We start from the raw sequence: 15,856 nt of genomic DNA on the forward strand, positions 1-15,856 counted from the left end.
CACGAATGGTGGGGAAATGGGGCAGAGGGAAAGAGAGAATCTCAAGCAGACTCTGTGCTGAGTGTGGAGCCCAACACAAGGCTCAATCTCATGACACTGAGATCATGACCTGAGCTGAAACCAAGAGTCAAATGTTCAATTGACTGAGCAACCCAAGCGCCCTGGAGTTCTCTGGTTTTTTTAGCCTATAAAATGAAGGGTTTGGGCCATATAATCTCTAAAATACCTTTCGACTCCCAACTTTTAAGATTGTAATGTATTTTGTTATTTATTTCTTATTAGAGTTAGTAGTAATTATCAGTCATACAGAATTAGATTATGTAAGGATATGTGGAGTCATACTAGATGAGATAATTGTGTAATCTGGAATAAAGTTTATACAGAGCCTTATTTCCCTTTAAGAAAGTGTTAGCATTACCTGAGGGCCCATGCCTGGCTCTCTGTGATCTTTAGTGGCCTTTATCATCCTCTTCTGTTCTTGGCAAATCTTGGTAGATGAAAAGCCATACCATTTTTTAATTTCCAACTTTTATGGACCATAGTTCAGATGTTACTTGGGATTATAGGAAGGTCAAAATGCCCTAAGTCTGCATTAGGGAACTCTTCAAGTACTTTACATTTAATTATATATCTAATCTAATCGCTTCTTTAAAGTACATCTTGCTGAGCAGTGCATGTCTTACTGTAATGCAGAAATCCCCTAGAGCAAGTTTTCTTGCCTACTTATGATGGAATATATTGTGTAAAATCTTTATGCTTGTGTATATTCGTTTTGTAACAATAAGAGCTTGAAAATGTCTTTTTTATTTTTCATTAGGGAATCACTTCTACTAAAACAGTCTCTATTTTGTCAAGCATGACATTTCTACTGGTGAGGGTAATTAGTACCCATGCCAACTGTGCTCTCTTTCTCTCTTTGAGGAAAGAATTTTTAGTAGAAAGGGACCTGTATTAAAAAGCAGGTGGTAAAAAAAAAATTTTTTTTTTAAAAAAGCAGGTGGTAAAACAGGAGTTCGTTTTAGCTCTGCTTAGCCACCCTCCTCCTAACTTTGGTTTCTCCTACACCCATATCCAAAATGCAGATTTCCTGCAGTTGTCGACATTAGACTAGTTACCAGTGGAGGGATAGAAATGAGTAGTGAATACTAAGTCATTTTGTTGTGAGTATGATTCATTACTAAAATTTTATTTAGAAGCCAAGTTACAAAAGTGATACTTAAATATTTCTTTTGAAATGGTAAGAATCTAAGTTTAAAGTGCTCTTTCTGCCTCTACAAGTAAACCAAACTTTATAGGGTACAGTAGATAACAGCTGTGGCATTCGCTTGAAAAACATCCATCTGGCAGAACGGCAAGGGCATAGAATCTGGAAGAAACATGCAAAGTAGCTGCAGTGGTATTGCTGACGTCCAAGTTCTGTGGATGAGTGGGGTGGTGGGTAGTGTTATTAACATACTTTTATGTATCAATTGATAGGTGATGGAGATATTTTAAAATGGCCCTATAATGATTATTATTTGATATGATCTCTTCGGTTTAAACTGTTGGGTTAGCATCAGTTAAGGGTAAACCTTAGTGGGTGAAAAGGCTTGCTTAGGGACAAAAAGAAGTCTGATTTCAGAAACTTCTGGCTTAATGAGAAGCAACAAAAAATGAGGAGTTAATTATGGACTTAAGAACTTCGAGATTATCTGTAGCTTTGAGCATTATTAGGCACTGTGGTCTGGCCATAATATAAAACCAATATAAACTGCTAATTTCTTAACTCATTTTGTACCAGTTACTTAGTATCTTAGTTTCAGGTTGCCATACCATAGAGTGAGTGGCTTAACAGAAATTTATTTCTGAGCTCTGGAGCTGGAAAGTCCAAGATCAAAGTTTCAGCATGGTCAGTTTCTCATGAGGGGCTCTCCTGCTTGTGTAGGGCCACCTTTTTGCTGAGAGATAACACACAAGCTCTTAGGTGTTTATTATCTATCAGGGCACTAACCTTATCATGAGGAGGACTCACTTCATGACCTTATCTAACCCTAACTACCTCCTGAAGGTCCTGTCTCCAAATACCACATTAGGGTTAGGGCTTCCAACATATGAGTTTGCTGGGGTGGGTGTGGACACAAAACACCCTGTCTATAATAACACTTGGTTATTTTTGTATCACTACCTTTTTAAAAAATATTTCTTGTGTAATAATTGCTTCGGAAGCCTAAATCCCTTTCCCCCATTCATATTCATCCACTTACTTACTTGCTCAATTAAATTAGAATTATAAAGGAAAGTTCCTAAAAGCATCAAGAATCCCCATAATATTCTTTTTTCAAAAAAGACTGTTTTCGGTGACTAATAACAAAACGTCTTTCTCTACTAAGAATAGCATCAGTAGTAAAACTTCAAATACAACACTATGAATACCATACATAATTAATTGAAATTCATATCTGGGTAGTCAAATTAGGAAATTTGAAAATAGACAAACTCGAAATATAAAATATTTCATATATTGATTTTCTTTTGTGACGATAGTAACATGATAATACCCTACTGTGAATACCATAAAAATGCCCATTAAAGTAATCTAGTTTCAGAGAGAGTTCAGTACCTCTTGGAGTTTGGGAAAGGGCCATTGGCAGGGAACAGAACTGGAGCTCTCTGCTCTTAGCTGCTCTTAGCTGTCAAATTCACATACGCAAGCTCAGAAACGACTTTATCACTGAACGAACTTTGAGGTGATAGCGTATCTCCCAAGTCCTAGAGCTCTTAACAACATTAAAATCAGCTACAGGAATTTCTCCCAGTTTACATGATTAAAATGACTATTTAATAATCTAACATGGAATGATTCCCTCATAATCTTTAGATGCCAATCGATGTAACTTGTGTCCTGTTTCCAGAGTAGTCAACTGTCTGTTGAATGTTAGAATCTTTGATGTTTAGATTTAAAAACCTGAGACTGTAAATATTAATTATAAAAAGGAATTCATGTGAGGTTTGAATAGTGTGAAAACTTTTCTTCTACAGGTATAAAGCATCAGGTTAGTATCAGACATGAAACCTGGTTTCCATAGAGTCTGCCAGCTGTTTCTCATTAAACAATGCAAAATTAATGTTGCACCTTCTGAGAGTGCTAAGCATTCTTTTTTTTTTTTTTTCTACTGTACAAACCCAATGAGAGGAAGCTAGAAACTCATTTTCATGCATACATGTCAATTCTGCTGAATCTGAGACTGGAAAAGAGAAAAACAAATGTCTGGCTGTTGAAGAATCCCCTTGGAATTTCCATGATGAGAACGTTAAGTTAAAATTGAATTAAGTTGGCATTCAGAACTTTATTCTCACAAATATTCCTCTGTGGATTCCTGTTCTTTCTTGTGTGGTTCTTTCCTTCTCTTCCCAGTACGTACGCTTAAAGATAGTCCTTTATAGTCTCAATTTAAAAATAAATTTTTACTGTGTAAGGCAGCTGAGGTACAGAATCATTATAAGATATTCCATAAATTCGGGATCCCTGGGTGGCGCAGCGGTTTAGCGCCTGCCTTTGGCCCAGGGCGCGATCCTGGAGACCCGGGATCAAATCCCACATTGGGCTCCCGGTGCATGGAACCTGTTTCTCCCTCTGCTTATGTCTCTGCCTCTCTCTCTCTCTCTCTCTCTGACTATCATAAATAAATAAAAATTAAAAAAAAAAAGAAAAAGATATTCCATAAATTCTACAAATTTTCAAATGCCTTAGGTTCCCTCCTAAAGATGACGACATGTGTTACTTTGGAAGAATATGCTCTCTGATTTGGAAAATACCAGTCATATTTACCTCTGTTCATGTAGCATATCTACACAGATGAATCATCTTATCCAATTTCAATTTCAATTTCCTGTTATTCTTTTTTGTCCTCTAATGCCTACTATTCTAGACAACTATTGGTAAGAAGTCTTCCATTTCAGGGATCCTTATCCAGAGGTATGGTCACACTCTCATTATTCATAGGGTTTCACATATAGTACCCTTATGGATCAGTGCTAAGGTAGCCAGGACTACCAGTGTGATCCCTGCCAGCCAGGAGTTACTCTTCTGCCACTTAGTCATGTTAGTCCATTTTTTAACATGCTATCCAGAACCTGAGCACCCAGCCAGAGGAAAAGAAGGAAGGCAGAATGGGAGTTCTGAGGTCAGATGCCTAGATTTGATCTTTAACTCTGCTATTAACTTGCTATATTAATCTCTCTGTTTCTCAGTTTCCCCCTTTATATGGAGATAATATTGTTTGTAGCTCTGGTAATTGGTGTGTAAAGTAAATATGAGTAAATATAAGTTAATACCTATAATACATTTTTGAATAGTGCTTGGTACCTCAAAAGTCCCCAGTAGATTTTAGCTATTATTTTCAGTAAACTACTCTGTATTTTCAAAATGTTTTCATATCTTCTATTTCATTTTCGCCAGAAAATAATTCAGTGAGGAGACCAGTATTATTGTCACCCAACTTTCCTCATTATGGAGATTGTGACTGAAAAACATTAATATGTTAAACTCTCTTAGGTTCTAGGAGTGGTATCATGCCTATCATTGCAAAGTAAGAGTACTGATATAGTCCACTGTGATGAGACCATTTATATATATTTTGCTCGAGGTACTGTGATTTAGAGAACCATTGATCAGGAGGCCCAGGACCAGAGGAAAAGATTGGAAAAGAAAACATTCCTATAGAAGGATCCAGTAATGTGTAATCATTAGAAGAGACAAGTTAAAGGAGACCTAGTTTTTGAAAGAAAGTATAAATATCTTTTTAGAAAAGTTTTATTTCTACTTGGATTCATCAGTTTTCATTCCCGAGATAGTTTCTCTTTTAAATTCTCTTTATAAAAGCCCAAGAATTGAGAACCTTCAAGGAGATTGTCTAATCTTCATTATGGTACTACTTTAAATCTCCTTCAAAAGTCAGGCATCAGTGATACGTATTTCCATGGACTCATGCCCATATTGTTTCTCTAGCTTGCAGGTTGTTTTGATTCTGATTAAAGTATCAGTGTCTCAAAGAACTTCTTAGGTATACCTAACAAGCAGAATTATCATATCTCTCTGCAAGAATGAAATTTAATAAGCTCTGATGATGTGGTTATTATATTCTCCTGGAATTTTATATTAATGTCTGGTAATACTATTTTATTTGTAGAAGGGAAATACTGATCTATCTTAACCAAATGATAAGTTTGAATGAGGTATTTTTATGTTAAGATAGCCAGAGCAGAGATTAAACATAACTAGCTGTACATAATCATGGTACAGCTACATGGTGGAAATACCATACAGAGAATAAGGTAAACTTATATATAATAATACTTCAAGACGAAAAAGCAAATTCCAGAAGAATATATGATCCATTTGTGTGACCAAAACAACAGCAAAAAGAACTCAGAAAAACATGTTCATGTCATAGAAAAAAATCTGAAATTGGTACTTGTGCATCTAAAAACAGTGGTTATCTTGAGTTTGTTGAGCTAGAAGAAGAGGTAGAACATTTTACTTTATATTATTTTAGAGGGAATACATTATTTTTATAATTTTTAAAAAATATTTATTCATCAGAGACACTGAGAGTGAGGCAGAGACATAGGCAGAGGGAGAAGCAGGCTCCATGCAGGGAGCCCCATGCAGGACTCCATCCCAGCATCCCAGGATCACAACCTGAGCCAAAGGCAGACGTCTAACCATAGAACCACCCAGGTGCCCCTATTTTTATAATTTAAAAGGGAATTCTATTTGAGAGGGAATAGTGAGTAAAGTTAATGGATAATTGAGAGCAGTTAAAACTGAGAAAATAGATATGTGATACCTCATTTTTGAAATCTTATCTGAATGTATGTTCTTATAAAAAAGCAGAACTAAGTATTGGAATTTTTCAGTGTAGTGATCTTCTGTTTGTTTATATATACACATTATAAAAAGATGGCAGGAAGCTAAGAAAATTACAAGGATGATATCCGGAATTCACAGATTCACAGAGGTAGTAATTGCAAAATTGATGGTACACAGTGCAATCTTATCACGAAAAGTAAGCTATCCAGATGTAATATGTCCCCCGTTATGATACTGAGGTATTGTCTATGAAATATTCTTACTAAAGAGGTTGCACATGAAAGAGGAAGTTCCAATTTACATGAAACACAGAAGATACAGCTAGGCACAAGTGCAATCCTCACACAGGGAAGGGAGCAACTAACGAGGTCTCTTCAGCAAGTCAGGATCATGAAAAAAGAAAAAAGGAGAGATGAAGACCATTGTAGATGTAGAGAGACTTAATGGCACAAGACCCCCCAAAATTGACCCTCTCACCCAGCGAACCAACTTTCCGAAGTTTTTCAGACAATTAGGAAAGGTACTTTATATGGGTATTAGATGGATTTACCAGCGTTTTGTTAGAGTAAGTTTGGGGTTTTAAAAGAAAAGGCCCATAATTTTTAGAGACACCTATGGAAATACGTAAGGGGGGATCCCTGGGTGGCGCAGCGGTTTGGCGCCTGCCTTTGGCCCAGGGCGCGATCCTGGAGACCCGGGATCAAATCCCACGTCGGGCTCCCAGTGCATGGGGCCTGCTTCTCCCTCTGCCTATGTCTCTGCCTCTCTCTCTCTCTGTGTGACTATCATAAATAAATAAAAATTAAAAAGAAAAAAAAAAAAGGAAATACGTAAGGGTGAAATGTTAACAGTGTCTCGATTTTGCTTCAGAATTCTCCGGTGGGAAAAATACAAGATAAAAGAGTGATGGCAGATGCCATTGTAACCAAGTCTTAATAATCAATGATTGTTGAATCTGGGTGATGCTGACATGAGTGTTCAGTGCTGAAAAGATCATAAATTTTTACCTTATGAAGCCATTTCTGTAACTATAACAAGAGCAAGAGGCCAGAGGAAGAACTTGAATAGTATGTGGAGCTTGTATGGACTGAGGAAGACTACACTTGAGTCTTTTCAAAAGAATTGTTAAATGGGAAGAGAAGTATCCTTTGTTATCTTTTAAGCCAACTTTTAATAGGATTCTTTTCCTAGTTTGGCAGAGGAATAAGTCTTTCTTTATTCAGAATGCCTGTGTGCCCTTGCACGTAGGCACGCACATGCAGACACACACACAATTTTCGGACTTGGGACAGCTCCAGGAACCAAGAAATTCATTCAGCATTAAGCTAGAGTAGGATGACTGAGCATCCCCGCCTGCCTGGGATGAATGGGTTTCTTGGGACCAGGAAAATCTTGGGCAAACCTGGATGAGTCAATTACTGTAGTGTGGAAAATTCCAGAGGATTTGATCGAGGCCACATTGGGCGTTTATCTTAATAAAAACCAAAATACACTATATAGCATGAGGTTAGACAGCTTTCTGATGACTTATATCATGGCTTCACAGTTGTGGTTTTGTTCTTTCTTAAGGAATGCATCAAACATCACCCAGGCCTGTGTTGAAATGTAGGTGTATATTTTTCACACAAATTTAAATTCAAATTCACCAAGCTGGGTTTTTCGTGTCCTCTGTTGCCTCTTCGTAATGTAAATCAAAAGCTGACAATAACTTTAATTTTTTTTTTAATACCCTGCTAAGTATAAGATACTCTGTTAAGCCTTCAAACCTGAAACTGAGATATATTTTCTGTTCTGAGCTCAGGGTAGATGAGAGGAGACAAATAATTACTGTATGTTATTTTGTGACAAGTGTTAAAGATTGTGGCAAATAGTTTTAGGACCAATCTTTGGCAATCTTTTTTATATTTTATTTTCAAAAACAAACTGTCCAAAGACAGAACAAGAGGAGAAGAGATAATTTTTTGGAGTATTGGAATTTTGGGATCTCATTTTAAAATCTTATCTAAGGAATGTGCCAAAGAGTGTGCATTATTACAATACAATAACAGTCTTAAGAAATTAAGAATTTTTATATTTTATGCTTTTTAGAAGAACAGTGTTAAAAAGATTGGGATATTCTATGGTAATGGTTAACTTCCAAAGCTTCCTCAGCACAATCAGATCAAGGAACGCTTTCCTCTGGACCCAGCAGTCATTTGTGAGAAAAGCAATGTGTGTTTTGTGTTAAAATATAAATGCTGGGCAGCCTGGGTGGCTCAGCGGTTTAGTGCCTCCTTCAGCCCCAGGGTGTGATCCTGGAGACCCTGGATCCTGGACGTTGGGCTCCCTGTATGGAGCCTGCTTTTCCCTCTGCCTGTGTCTCTGCTTCTCTCCCTGTGTCTTCCATGAATAAATAAAGTATTAAAAAAAAAATATATATATATATATATGCTAAAATTCCTCTTGGATTGACTATATATAATAATGCATTTAAATCTTAAAACCTAGTTATCATTTCTTTGCTCAATGGAAAAAAAAAGATTTAGAAATTAAATTTTTATATTCTGGGCCCATAATATATAGGTCTTTGAAAGCAGATAACTGCCTTATGTATCCATAAGATTCTTTTATTTTGATATTTAACCCTCAGGAATATTTTGTCTTCCATTGTTGTTTGGATTGTTAAGAAGTCACATGTGAAATTAAATTTAAGTTGGAGAATATTGTGTTACTGGTAGACCTTTAATTTCTTCAGAAGGTATTTCATTTATAAGTACAATCTAATTCCCAGTCATTTCAGCTAATTAGTAATTAGGGCATTTGAGCCATGTGTAGTGAACCAGGGAGAGCAGAGTAAAAGGTAAAAGATGAGGTTGGAAAGTTGAAGAGTAGTACTGGGAGAGATTTTTTTATGGCCTTCTAGATTATTGTACAGACTTAGCTTTTACTTAGAGGGAGATGAGAGCCCTTGGAAAATTCTGAACAGAGGATTGGTATATCTAACTGGTATATATTAACAGAATCATTCTGCTTCTGTGTTGGGTGGACTCTGAGGGGATTATGCTGGAAGCAAGAATGCCAAGTAGAAGGCTGTTACAACTCAGCCAACTGAGAGAAGATGAAGACAGACCAGGCCAGTGACAGGGAAGTGATTGGATTCCAGAGATACTTTGGAGATAGTGCCAACAAATACTCTGACGCAGTGAGCATAGTGTGTGAGAGAAAGATGGTAATCAGGAAAAACTCAAAGTTTTTGACCTTATTAATGAAAAGGGTAGAGTTGCTATTGACAGCAATAGGAAATTCTTTGTTGTAGGTTTTGGAGGGAATACTAGAAGTTCACTTGTGGATATGATAAGCAGGAGATGTCTCCCATGTATCCTTGTGGTGATGTCAAGTAGAAAGTTAGATTAGGAGAGTCGGGAGTTTAGCAAAGAGGATAACTGAGCTGGAGGTGGGATTGAGGAGTTCTTAGTGTATCACAGTTTTTTAAAGCCACAAGACTGGATGAGAATACCAAAGGAATGAGTATAGATAATAAAAGAGATTTAAGGACACCGTCCTGGAGTATTCCAATGTCAAGAAAATGAGGAGCAACCAGAAAAAAAAGACTCAGGAGTAGCCAGTGAATAGGTCTTCGTGTCCTAGGTGCCAAGAAGAAAACTATTTCAAGAAAGAGGACGTGATTAGCTATGTCAAATAGTACTAATAGATAAAGTAAGGGGAGAACTGATAAATGACTGCTAAAAAGTAACTACTAAATATGTAAGATACTTATTAATAAGGTGATAATAAGTAATAACTACTTTTATTGAGCTTTTTCTGTGTGATACTGTATTAGATACTTTATACAGTTTTCTGTCATCCATAAAATAGCCTTAAATGGTAAGAATCACAGTTCTCATTTTACAGACACTGGAAGGCAAGGCTCCAAGACACTGAGAGATTAGTTCAAAGTCATAGACCTTGTCAATTTGCAAAGCAAGAACACAAACCCCAAATTTAAAAGCCTTTATTCATTTCCTTATATTGTGGCACCTGGACTTACAGTAAGGTTGCAGTCACAGCTTTTGAACAGGGCTGTCCCATGCTATTTTTGCTCTGTATGTATGTGTACGGTAAGTTAAAGCTATCTTACATGCTTTATTCTGTGCTGCAAATCTGTATCATAAAAGGCAAGGACAGATATATATGTTTGTTTTTTATGATCTGATTCCAAGAAGAAAACTTTGAAGGGATCCCTGAGTGGCTCTGCAGTTTAGTACCTGCCTTCGGCCCAGGGTGTGATCCTGGGGTGGTCCTGGTTCGAGTCTCGCATCGGGCTCCCTGCATGGAGCCTGGTTCTCCGTCTGCCTCCCTCTCTCTGTCTCTCATGAATAAATAAATAAAGTCTTAAAAAAAAAAGAAACTTTGAATTATGAGATTTCTTTAAGTAAGAATTCTTTTTTATAAACATTTTACAGTATGAAATATCAGTAATATTCTCTTACAGCAGGAAAAAATAGTTTTTATATTTGCAGTTCCACACTTTAAAAAAAAAAAAGATTTTATGTATTCATTCATAAGAGACAGAGAGACACAGGCAGAGGAAGAAGCAGGCTCCATGCAGGGAGCCTGACATGGGACTCGATCCCAGGTCTCCAGGATCAGGCCCTGGGCTGAAGGCGGCGCTAAATCGCTGAGCCACCCGGGCTGCCCATGTTCCACACTTTTTATCACTCTTCATTCTTGACTTTTAAAATATTCCAACAACAGATCCGTTTTAAGAATAAATCTAAGATATGCAAACTGGTGGTGACTGCTGGCCTGTGTATGATGATGTCTTAAATGTTTGCTTCTTGTGTTTACTAGTTTATAACACCACAAATTATCAAGTACCATGTGTGGATATTTTACAAATGGGTCTGCTTGATTTTTTTTCAAAACCTACATTACATTCTGCTAATTATCCTAGCATTTAGAAAATTAACTTTTATCATTACTTTGCCATTTGGTAATTGAGGTGTAAAGTTGGCACTGTGTGCTAACCATTCATTAAATTTAGTCCTAGCCCACATGATTTTAATTGCTTTGCATCAGAAGATAGTATTTGGTATAGAATGTTTAGATGCTAAACATGATACCTACTGCCCTTTGTTCTAGAGGAAAAACCTCTGGGCTCTTAGGAGTGTATGCTTGTTCTAATCATCCTTTGTTCTTAATTTTTACTTTTTCTTTTTGCTTTCTACCATTTTCTCAAATTTATTGTATGCATTTTACAGATTTGTATGTGCCTTCTAGTGATGCTATTAAGTTTGCATAATTAGCATCCACATTCGAACTACTACTTAGAAAGGCTTCTTTGGCTTATTCTGTCCTTACTTTCCCTGTGAGTTTATCTACTCCCTTAAGAGCTCAGCTACCTCTACTTAGGCGCTGCTCCCGTTTTGCCAACTGACACCATTGTTACCTGTCTCCTCTGTTAGTCCTGCAGTCTTTGATTTGGGTCTTCTGCTGTCAGGTTTATACCCCACCCCAGTTTATTCTCTGTGGAATAACTAGAGCAGTCTTTCCAAAACTGCAATCTTTTAATTTCTGTTTCAGGCTCTTCAGAGTTTTCCCCTTGATCTTAGAATCTCCCTCAATCTCACATATTACACTTAGCCCCTGAATTTTTTTTATTTCCTTCATGTCTGGTGGGTATTAATATGTGCTCTTCCTACTACCTGGAATAAAGTTCACCAACCTTTTGTCTCAGTGATTGCTGTTTGTCCTCAAGTCTACCCTCGGGAGGCAGTCCTGAGATTCTTCCATAACCTCTTCTGCTGGCCTCCAGAGTGTTTTTGGTATGCAGCTGCTAGCCTCTCATGACATCCTGAACTTCCCTTGCTACAGTCTTTGTTACGCTTAATAGTAGTTGTCTGCTTTTCTCTAGTTGATTCCTGAGAAGCGAGACTTTGGTTTCTTCATCTTTCTGAATGAATGAGCCTTCTGAAAAATGAGTATATATGTATTTCATTTAGGGACTTATGTTTCGGAGGAATAAGAAAACTCATAAAGGCAAAGTATTGAGCCTTTCTTGCTTACCATGCTACCCCTAGCACTTAACGTGCTGCCACATAGCAGATGCTGAAATATTTTATTTTATTAAAATTTTATTTATTTTGGAGCACAGGGCGGTGGGGGAGGGCAAAAGGTGAATAGGGGAGGGTCTTAAGCAGACTCTGTGCTGAGTGTAGAGTTCAATGTGGGGCTTGATCTCATGACCCTGAGATACATGACATGAGCTGAAACCAAGCACTTAACTGACTGTGCCACCAAGGCACCCTAATACTCTATTATTTTATATGAATGCCAGTGATAACCGAATTAGTGTTCAGCCTTTACTATTCCTGAATTCTAGTTAGTCCCATAATCACTGCCATATTGATAAACCCAAACCTCAGAATCTGTCTGGCTTCCTCTTCTCTCCTCCCTTCCCCTTTCCAACCTATATCATTCCTTTCTTTCCATCTGTTGCTGACATTTCCAAACTGGAACTGCCATACCCTTTACCACCTGCATCAGTCAGTTATCAGATCCTGTCAGTTCTGCTTTATAACAGTTTTTGGCACTCACTCCTCAACCCTGTTTTTTCACAACTGCTTTATTTCAAGCCTCCTATCACTTCCTACCTTGTCAATTACAGAGTCTTCTAATTTATCTAAATACAATAGCTTAGAAAGTAAATACATAACCATTATCAAAGCATTATAAATAATTTTTATTCTCAGTGATTTTTAAAAACCCAGAAATTAAATATTTTCTTATGTTTTATCCTTCTGAATAAATAATGTATGTATATATATTCATCCATTTAGGGACTTTGTGAAAGATTTTTAGTATGAAAAAGGAAAATATTTTTGTGCATCAGTAATGAAGATGTCACTTTTTTCATGTAATATTAAATGTCAGCTAAGTCCTATAAAAGAGCTTACTGACTTATTGACCAGATATCCAAACTACTCATTGTCTCTTGAGGAAGCTTCACAACTAGAGTGTGAAGTCCAGTTCAGTCCTAAAGGTGGGTCAAGATGGAGTAACAGAAACTAGTTTTACTTTCCCTCCTGAAACAATTTTTTAAAAGCTAAACAAATATATGAAACAATGGTTTTCACAAATTGGACATCTGACAGTACATGGTAGTGATTCCTGAGAGAGAAACATTAAATAAGCTGAGTTGTGTGATTGTGCTAGCTTACTGCCTAGGAAGCATTGCTTTTCGAGTCCTTAAATGGGAGAGAGGAAATCCAGGAGGAGTCCATTGGTCTCCCTGAGAGGAGAAGGTGAAATTCAGAGTTTAGTGAGACTGTGGCAAGAGTTAGCAGGTTGAAGGGCCATGAAAAGAGAGTTGCACAGAGAAGACAGCTCCAGAGATCTGTGGAACTCCCCCTGACTGTCTTCAACTGAGTACTAATTAACATGAGTCTGAGGAAACCACAGAGGGTGATAAAAAGACCTACTGAAAGACCGTTAGAGGTAACAACCCTGGCAAGTCAAGTCACATGGCATCCGTGATTGTTTCTGGTGCTACCAGCCAGAGTGGACAAACTTCCTGACTCATTAGGTATCATAGGTACTCAGAAGGGTGATACCCCACTGGAAGGGGAAAATTAGTCCTAGGCTAAAGACTGCTCTGTTTCTGTTTAACAAAGCTTAAGAACAAACTCTGAAAGCAACCATAATCTCTAAAGAGAATGGTGGGAGAGAGGGCAGAAAAAAATATTTGAAAAAATAATAGAATATATTCCAAATTTGGTGAAAACTATGAACCACAAATCTAAGAAGCCCAACAAGCCCCAAGCATCACAAGAGAAGGAGCAGCAGCAACAGGAGGTATACCAATGTACTTCACAATCAAATTAAGCAATTTAAGCCAGGGATTGAGAAAAAATATTAAAGTACCCAGAAGAGAAGCCACATGTACAAAAGAACAAACATAAGGATGTTGGCAAATTTCTAGTCTGAAATGATACAAACCAGAAGATGGTTAAGGAACATCTTTAAAATATTAAGGAGGGAGAAAAACAGCTTTGAAAATAACTTGATATTTCCTGGCAGTATTATTTGCAGTAACATTCGACATGTGTCTGAAAGCAGAAATTTGGATGGGCAAGTTGTTTAATGATACAAAAATTTTAATCATCTATTTTTATATGGTATTTTACATTTGAGAAGTGTTTATATCTGGAAGAAAACTTCTCATAGCACATTTTTTTAGATAGCTAGGATGGATGCTATTTTACACATGAAGAGGCTGAGATGTATAGGTAATATGACTTAAACAGTTTCATAAGATCCAGGAATATAATCAAGTTTCCTGACTTCCTCTTTGGTATGCTCTTCTGATCTACATGGTCTCCTCATTATTAACTGTATACTGCTCAAAAATATTTCCTAAACTTAGAAGCTGTCAGAACATATAAAATGTATGGTGTGCCTTGAAAGCAGTACTAGATAGTATAGTATTTAGTGATTCTTTTGTATCCTGCCTTTTATAGTATATGAAGAAAAGAAATTGAAAATCTTACATGATATTTATATCATGGCCCAAATAGATGAACAGAAAAAAGTGAGAGTACATTAAGAAGGTATATTAGACCCTGTGTGAAGAGCTGTTACAGTATTTAAACTTTAAATAAATGAGCAAAGGTGGAAAAATTGCAGTGGTCACAGAAAATCTTTTAATTAATGTTATTTCCATTTTAAAAAAAAAGTAAGAAGTTTACTTATTTTAATTATATTAGATATGAGCAGAGAACCTTTTAATAACTTGGTTCAAATTAATGTGCCACAAATTAGTTGGGAAGAAACCATATTTTGTATTTATGCTGCATATATAGTACATAAAATAGAAAAATTAAATACTGTCTTGTCATATGTCATTGCATCCGATACAGCAAATTAATTTTGATCCGTTGCTGACAGCCACATGGAATAAATGTGGTGCATTGTCCTTTTGGTTGCCACTAAAGTTTCTTCAAATTGTTCTTTAGAGAGGCTTTTCAACCTCCTTAATCAAGAGAAATTTTGAGAGCCACCTCTTTAGAGAAGGCCTTATGATAGCATTGGGATTTAAATGCTCAGACTTGAAAAGTGGGCAGGATTTAAGTAGGATAAAGTACAATGTTTTTGGTTATGAGGAGTATGAACGGGTCTTCTTAGAACACTGAGAATAGTTCATGTTGGAAAGAAGTAAGAAATAAAGTAGAGAAGGTAGGATAGAGCTAGATTAGTGAAAGCCTTAAAAAACCAAGTAGGAGGGATGCCTGGGTGGCTCAATGGTTGAGTGTCTGCCTTGGGCTCAGGTCGTGATCCCAGGATCCTAGGATCGAGTCCCACATTGGGCTCCCTGGGGGGAGCCTGCTTCTCCCTCTGTCTATGTCTCTGCCTCTCTCTTTATGTCTCTCATGAATAAATAAATAAATAAAATTTAAAGGAAAAAACAAGTAGGAGAAATAGATGAATGGCACTGAAGTTAGAATTTACACCTGAGGTAAATGAATTGTCCCTCATCCAGTTATGAAATGTGATCTTCTGGCACTTCGACTCAATGTTTTCTGTGTATCTTAGCATTCATTGTATTTCAGACTAAGTAAACACAGATGAGATGACAGAGCAAGAGTGGTTTATTTCAAGAGGGGTCATGTTTTTATTCTTTTCTAGTCTACGCCTCTACATCTAGCAGCGGGCTACAACAGAGTTCGGATAGTGCAGCTTCTTCTCCAGCACGGTGCTGACGTTCACGCGAAAGACAAAGGGTAGGGGTATCCATTTACTTTTCCTAACCGTTTCACGGGTGGAGCGTTATGCTTTATTTTCAGCATCTGAAACACTAAAGTTCGTTCACACTAGACAAAGTCACGTATCCCATTTCTTTACAGCCTACGTAGCATTTTAAGAATGTTTGTAAATTTGTTTTGGCTTCATTTTCGTGTTCTGCTTATTAAAGAGGCTTTCTCATGGTAATGTCTAAAATTAGTAAATTTTACTGCAATTCTATAATTT

At 37.0% G+C, this 15,856-nt stretch overlaps 1 protein-coding gene across 1 annotated transcript in view; it reads left to right on the forward strand.

Moving 5' to 3' along the window:
• Positions 1–15,856, forward strand: part of TNKS (tankyrase) — a 204,394-nt gene that overhangs the window by 115,967 nt on the left and 72,571 nt on the right. The window contains exon 6 of the mRNA XM_077848997.1: positions 15,515–15,609. Coding sequence (XP_077705123.1) covers positions 15,515–15,609 — 95 coding nt within the window. The remainder of the gene's footprint in view (positions 1–15,514; positions 15,610–15,856) is intronic.

The sequence above is a fragment of the Canis aureus genome, chromosome 15 (genome assembly GCF_053574225.1).
Source record: "Canis aureus isolate CA01 chromosome 15, VMU_Caureus_v.1.0, whole genome shotgun sequence".
In the NCBI taxonomy this organism is placed as follows: Eukaryota; Metazoa; Chordata; class Mammalia; order Carnivora; family Canidae; genus Canis; species Canis aureus.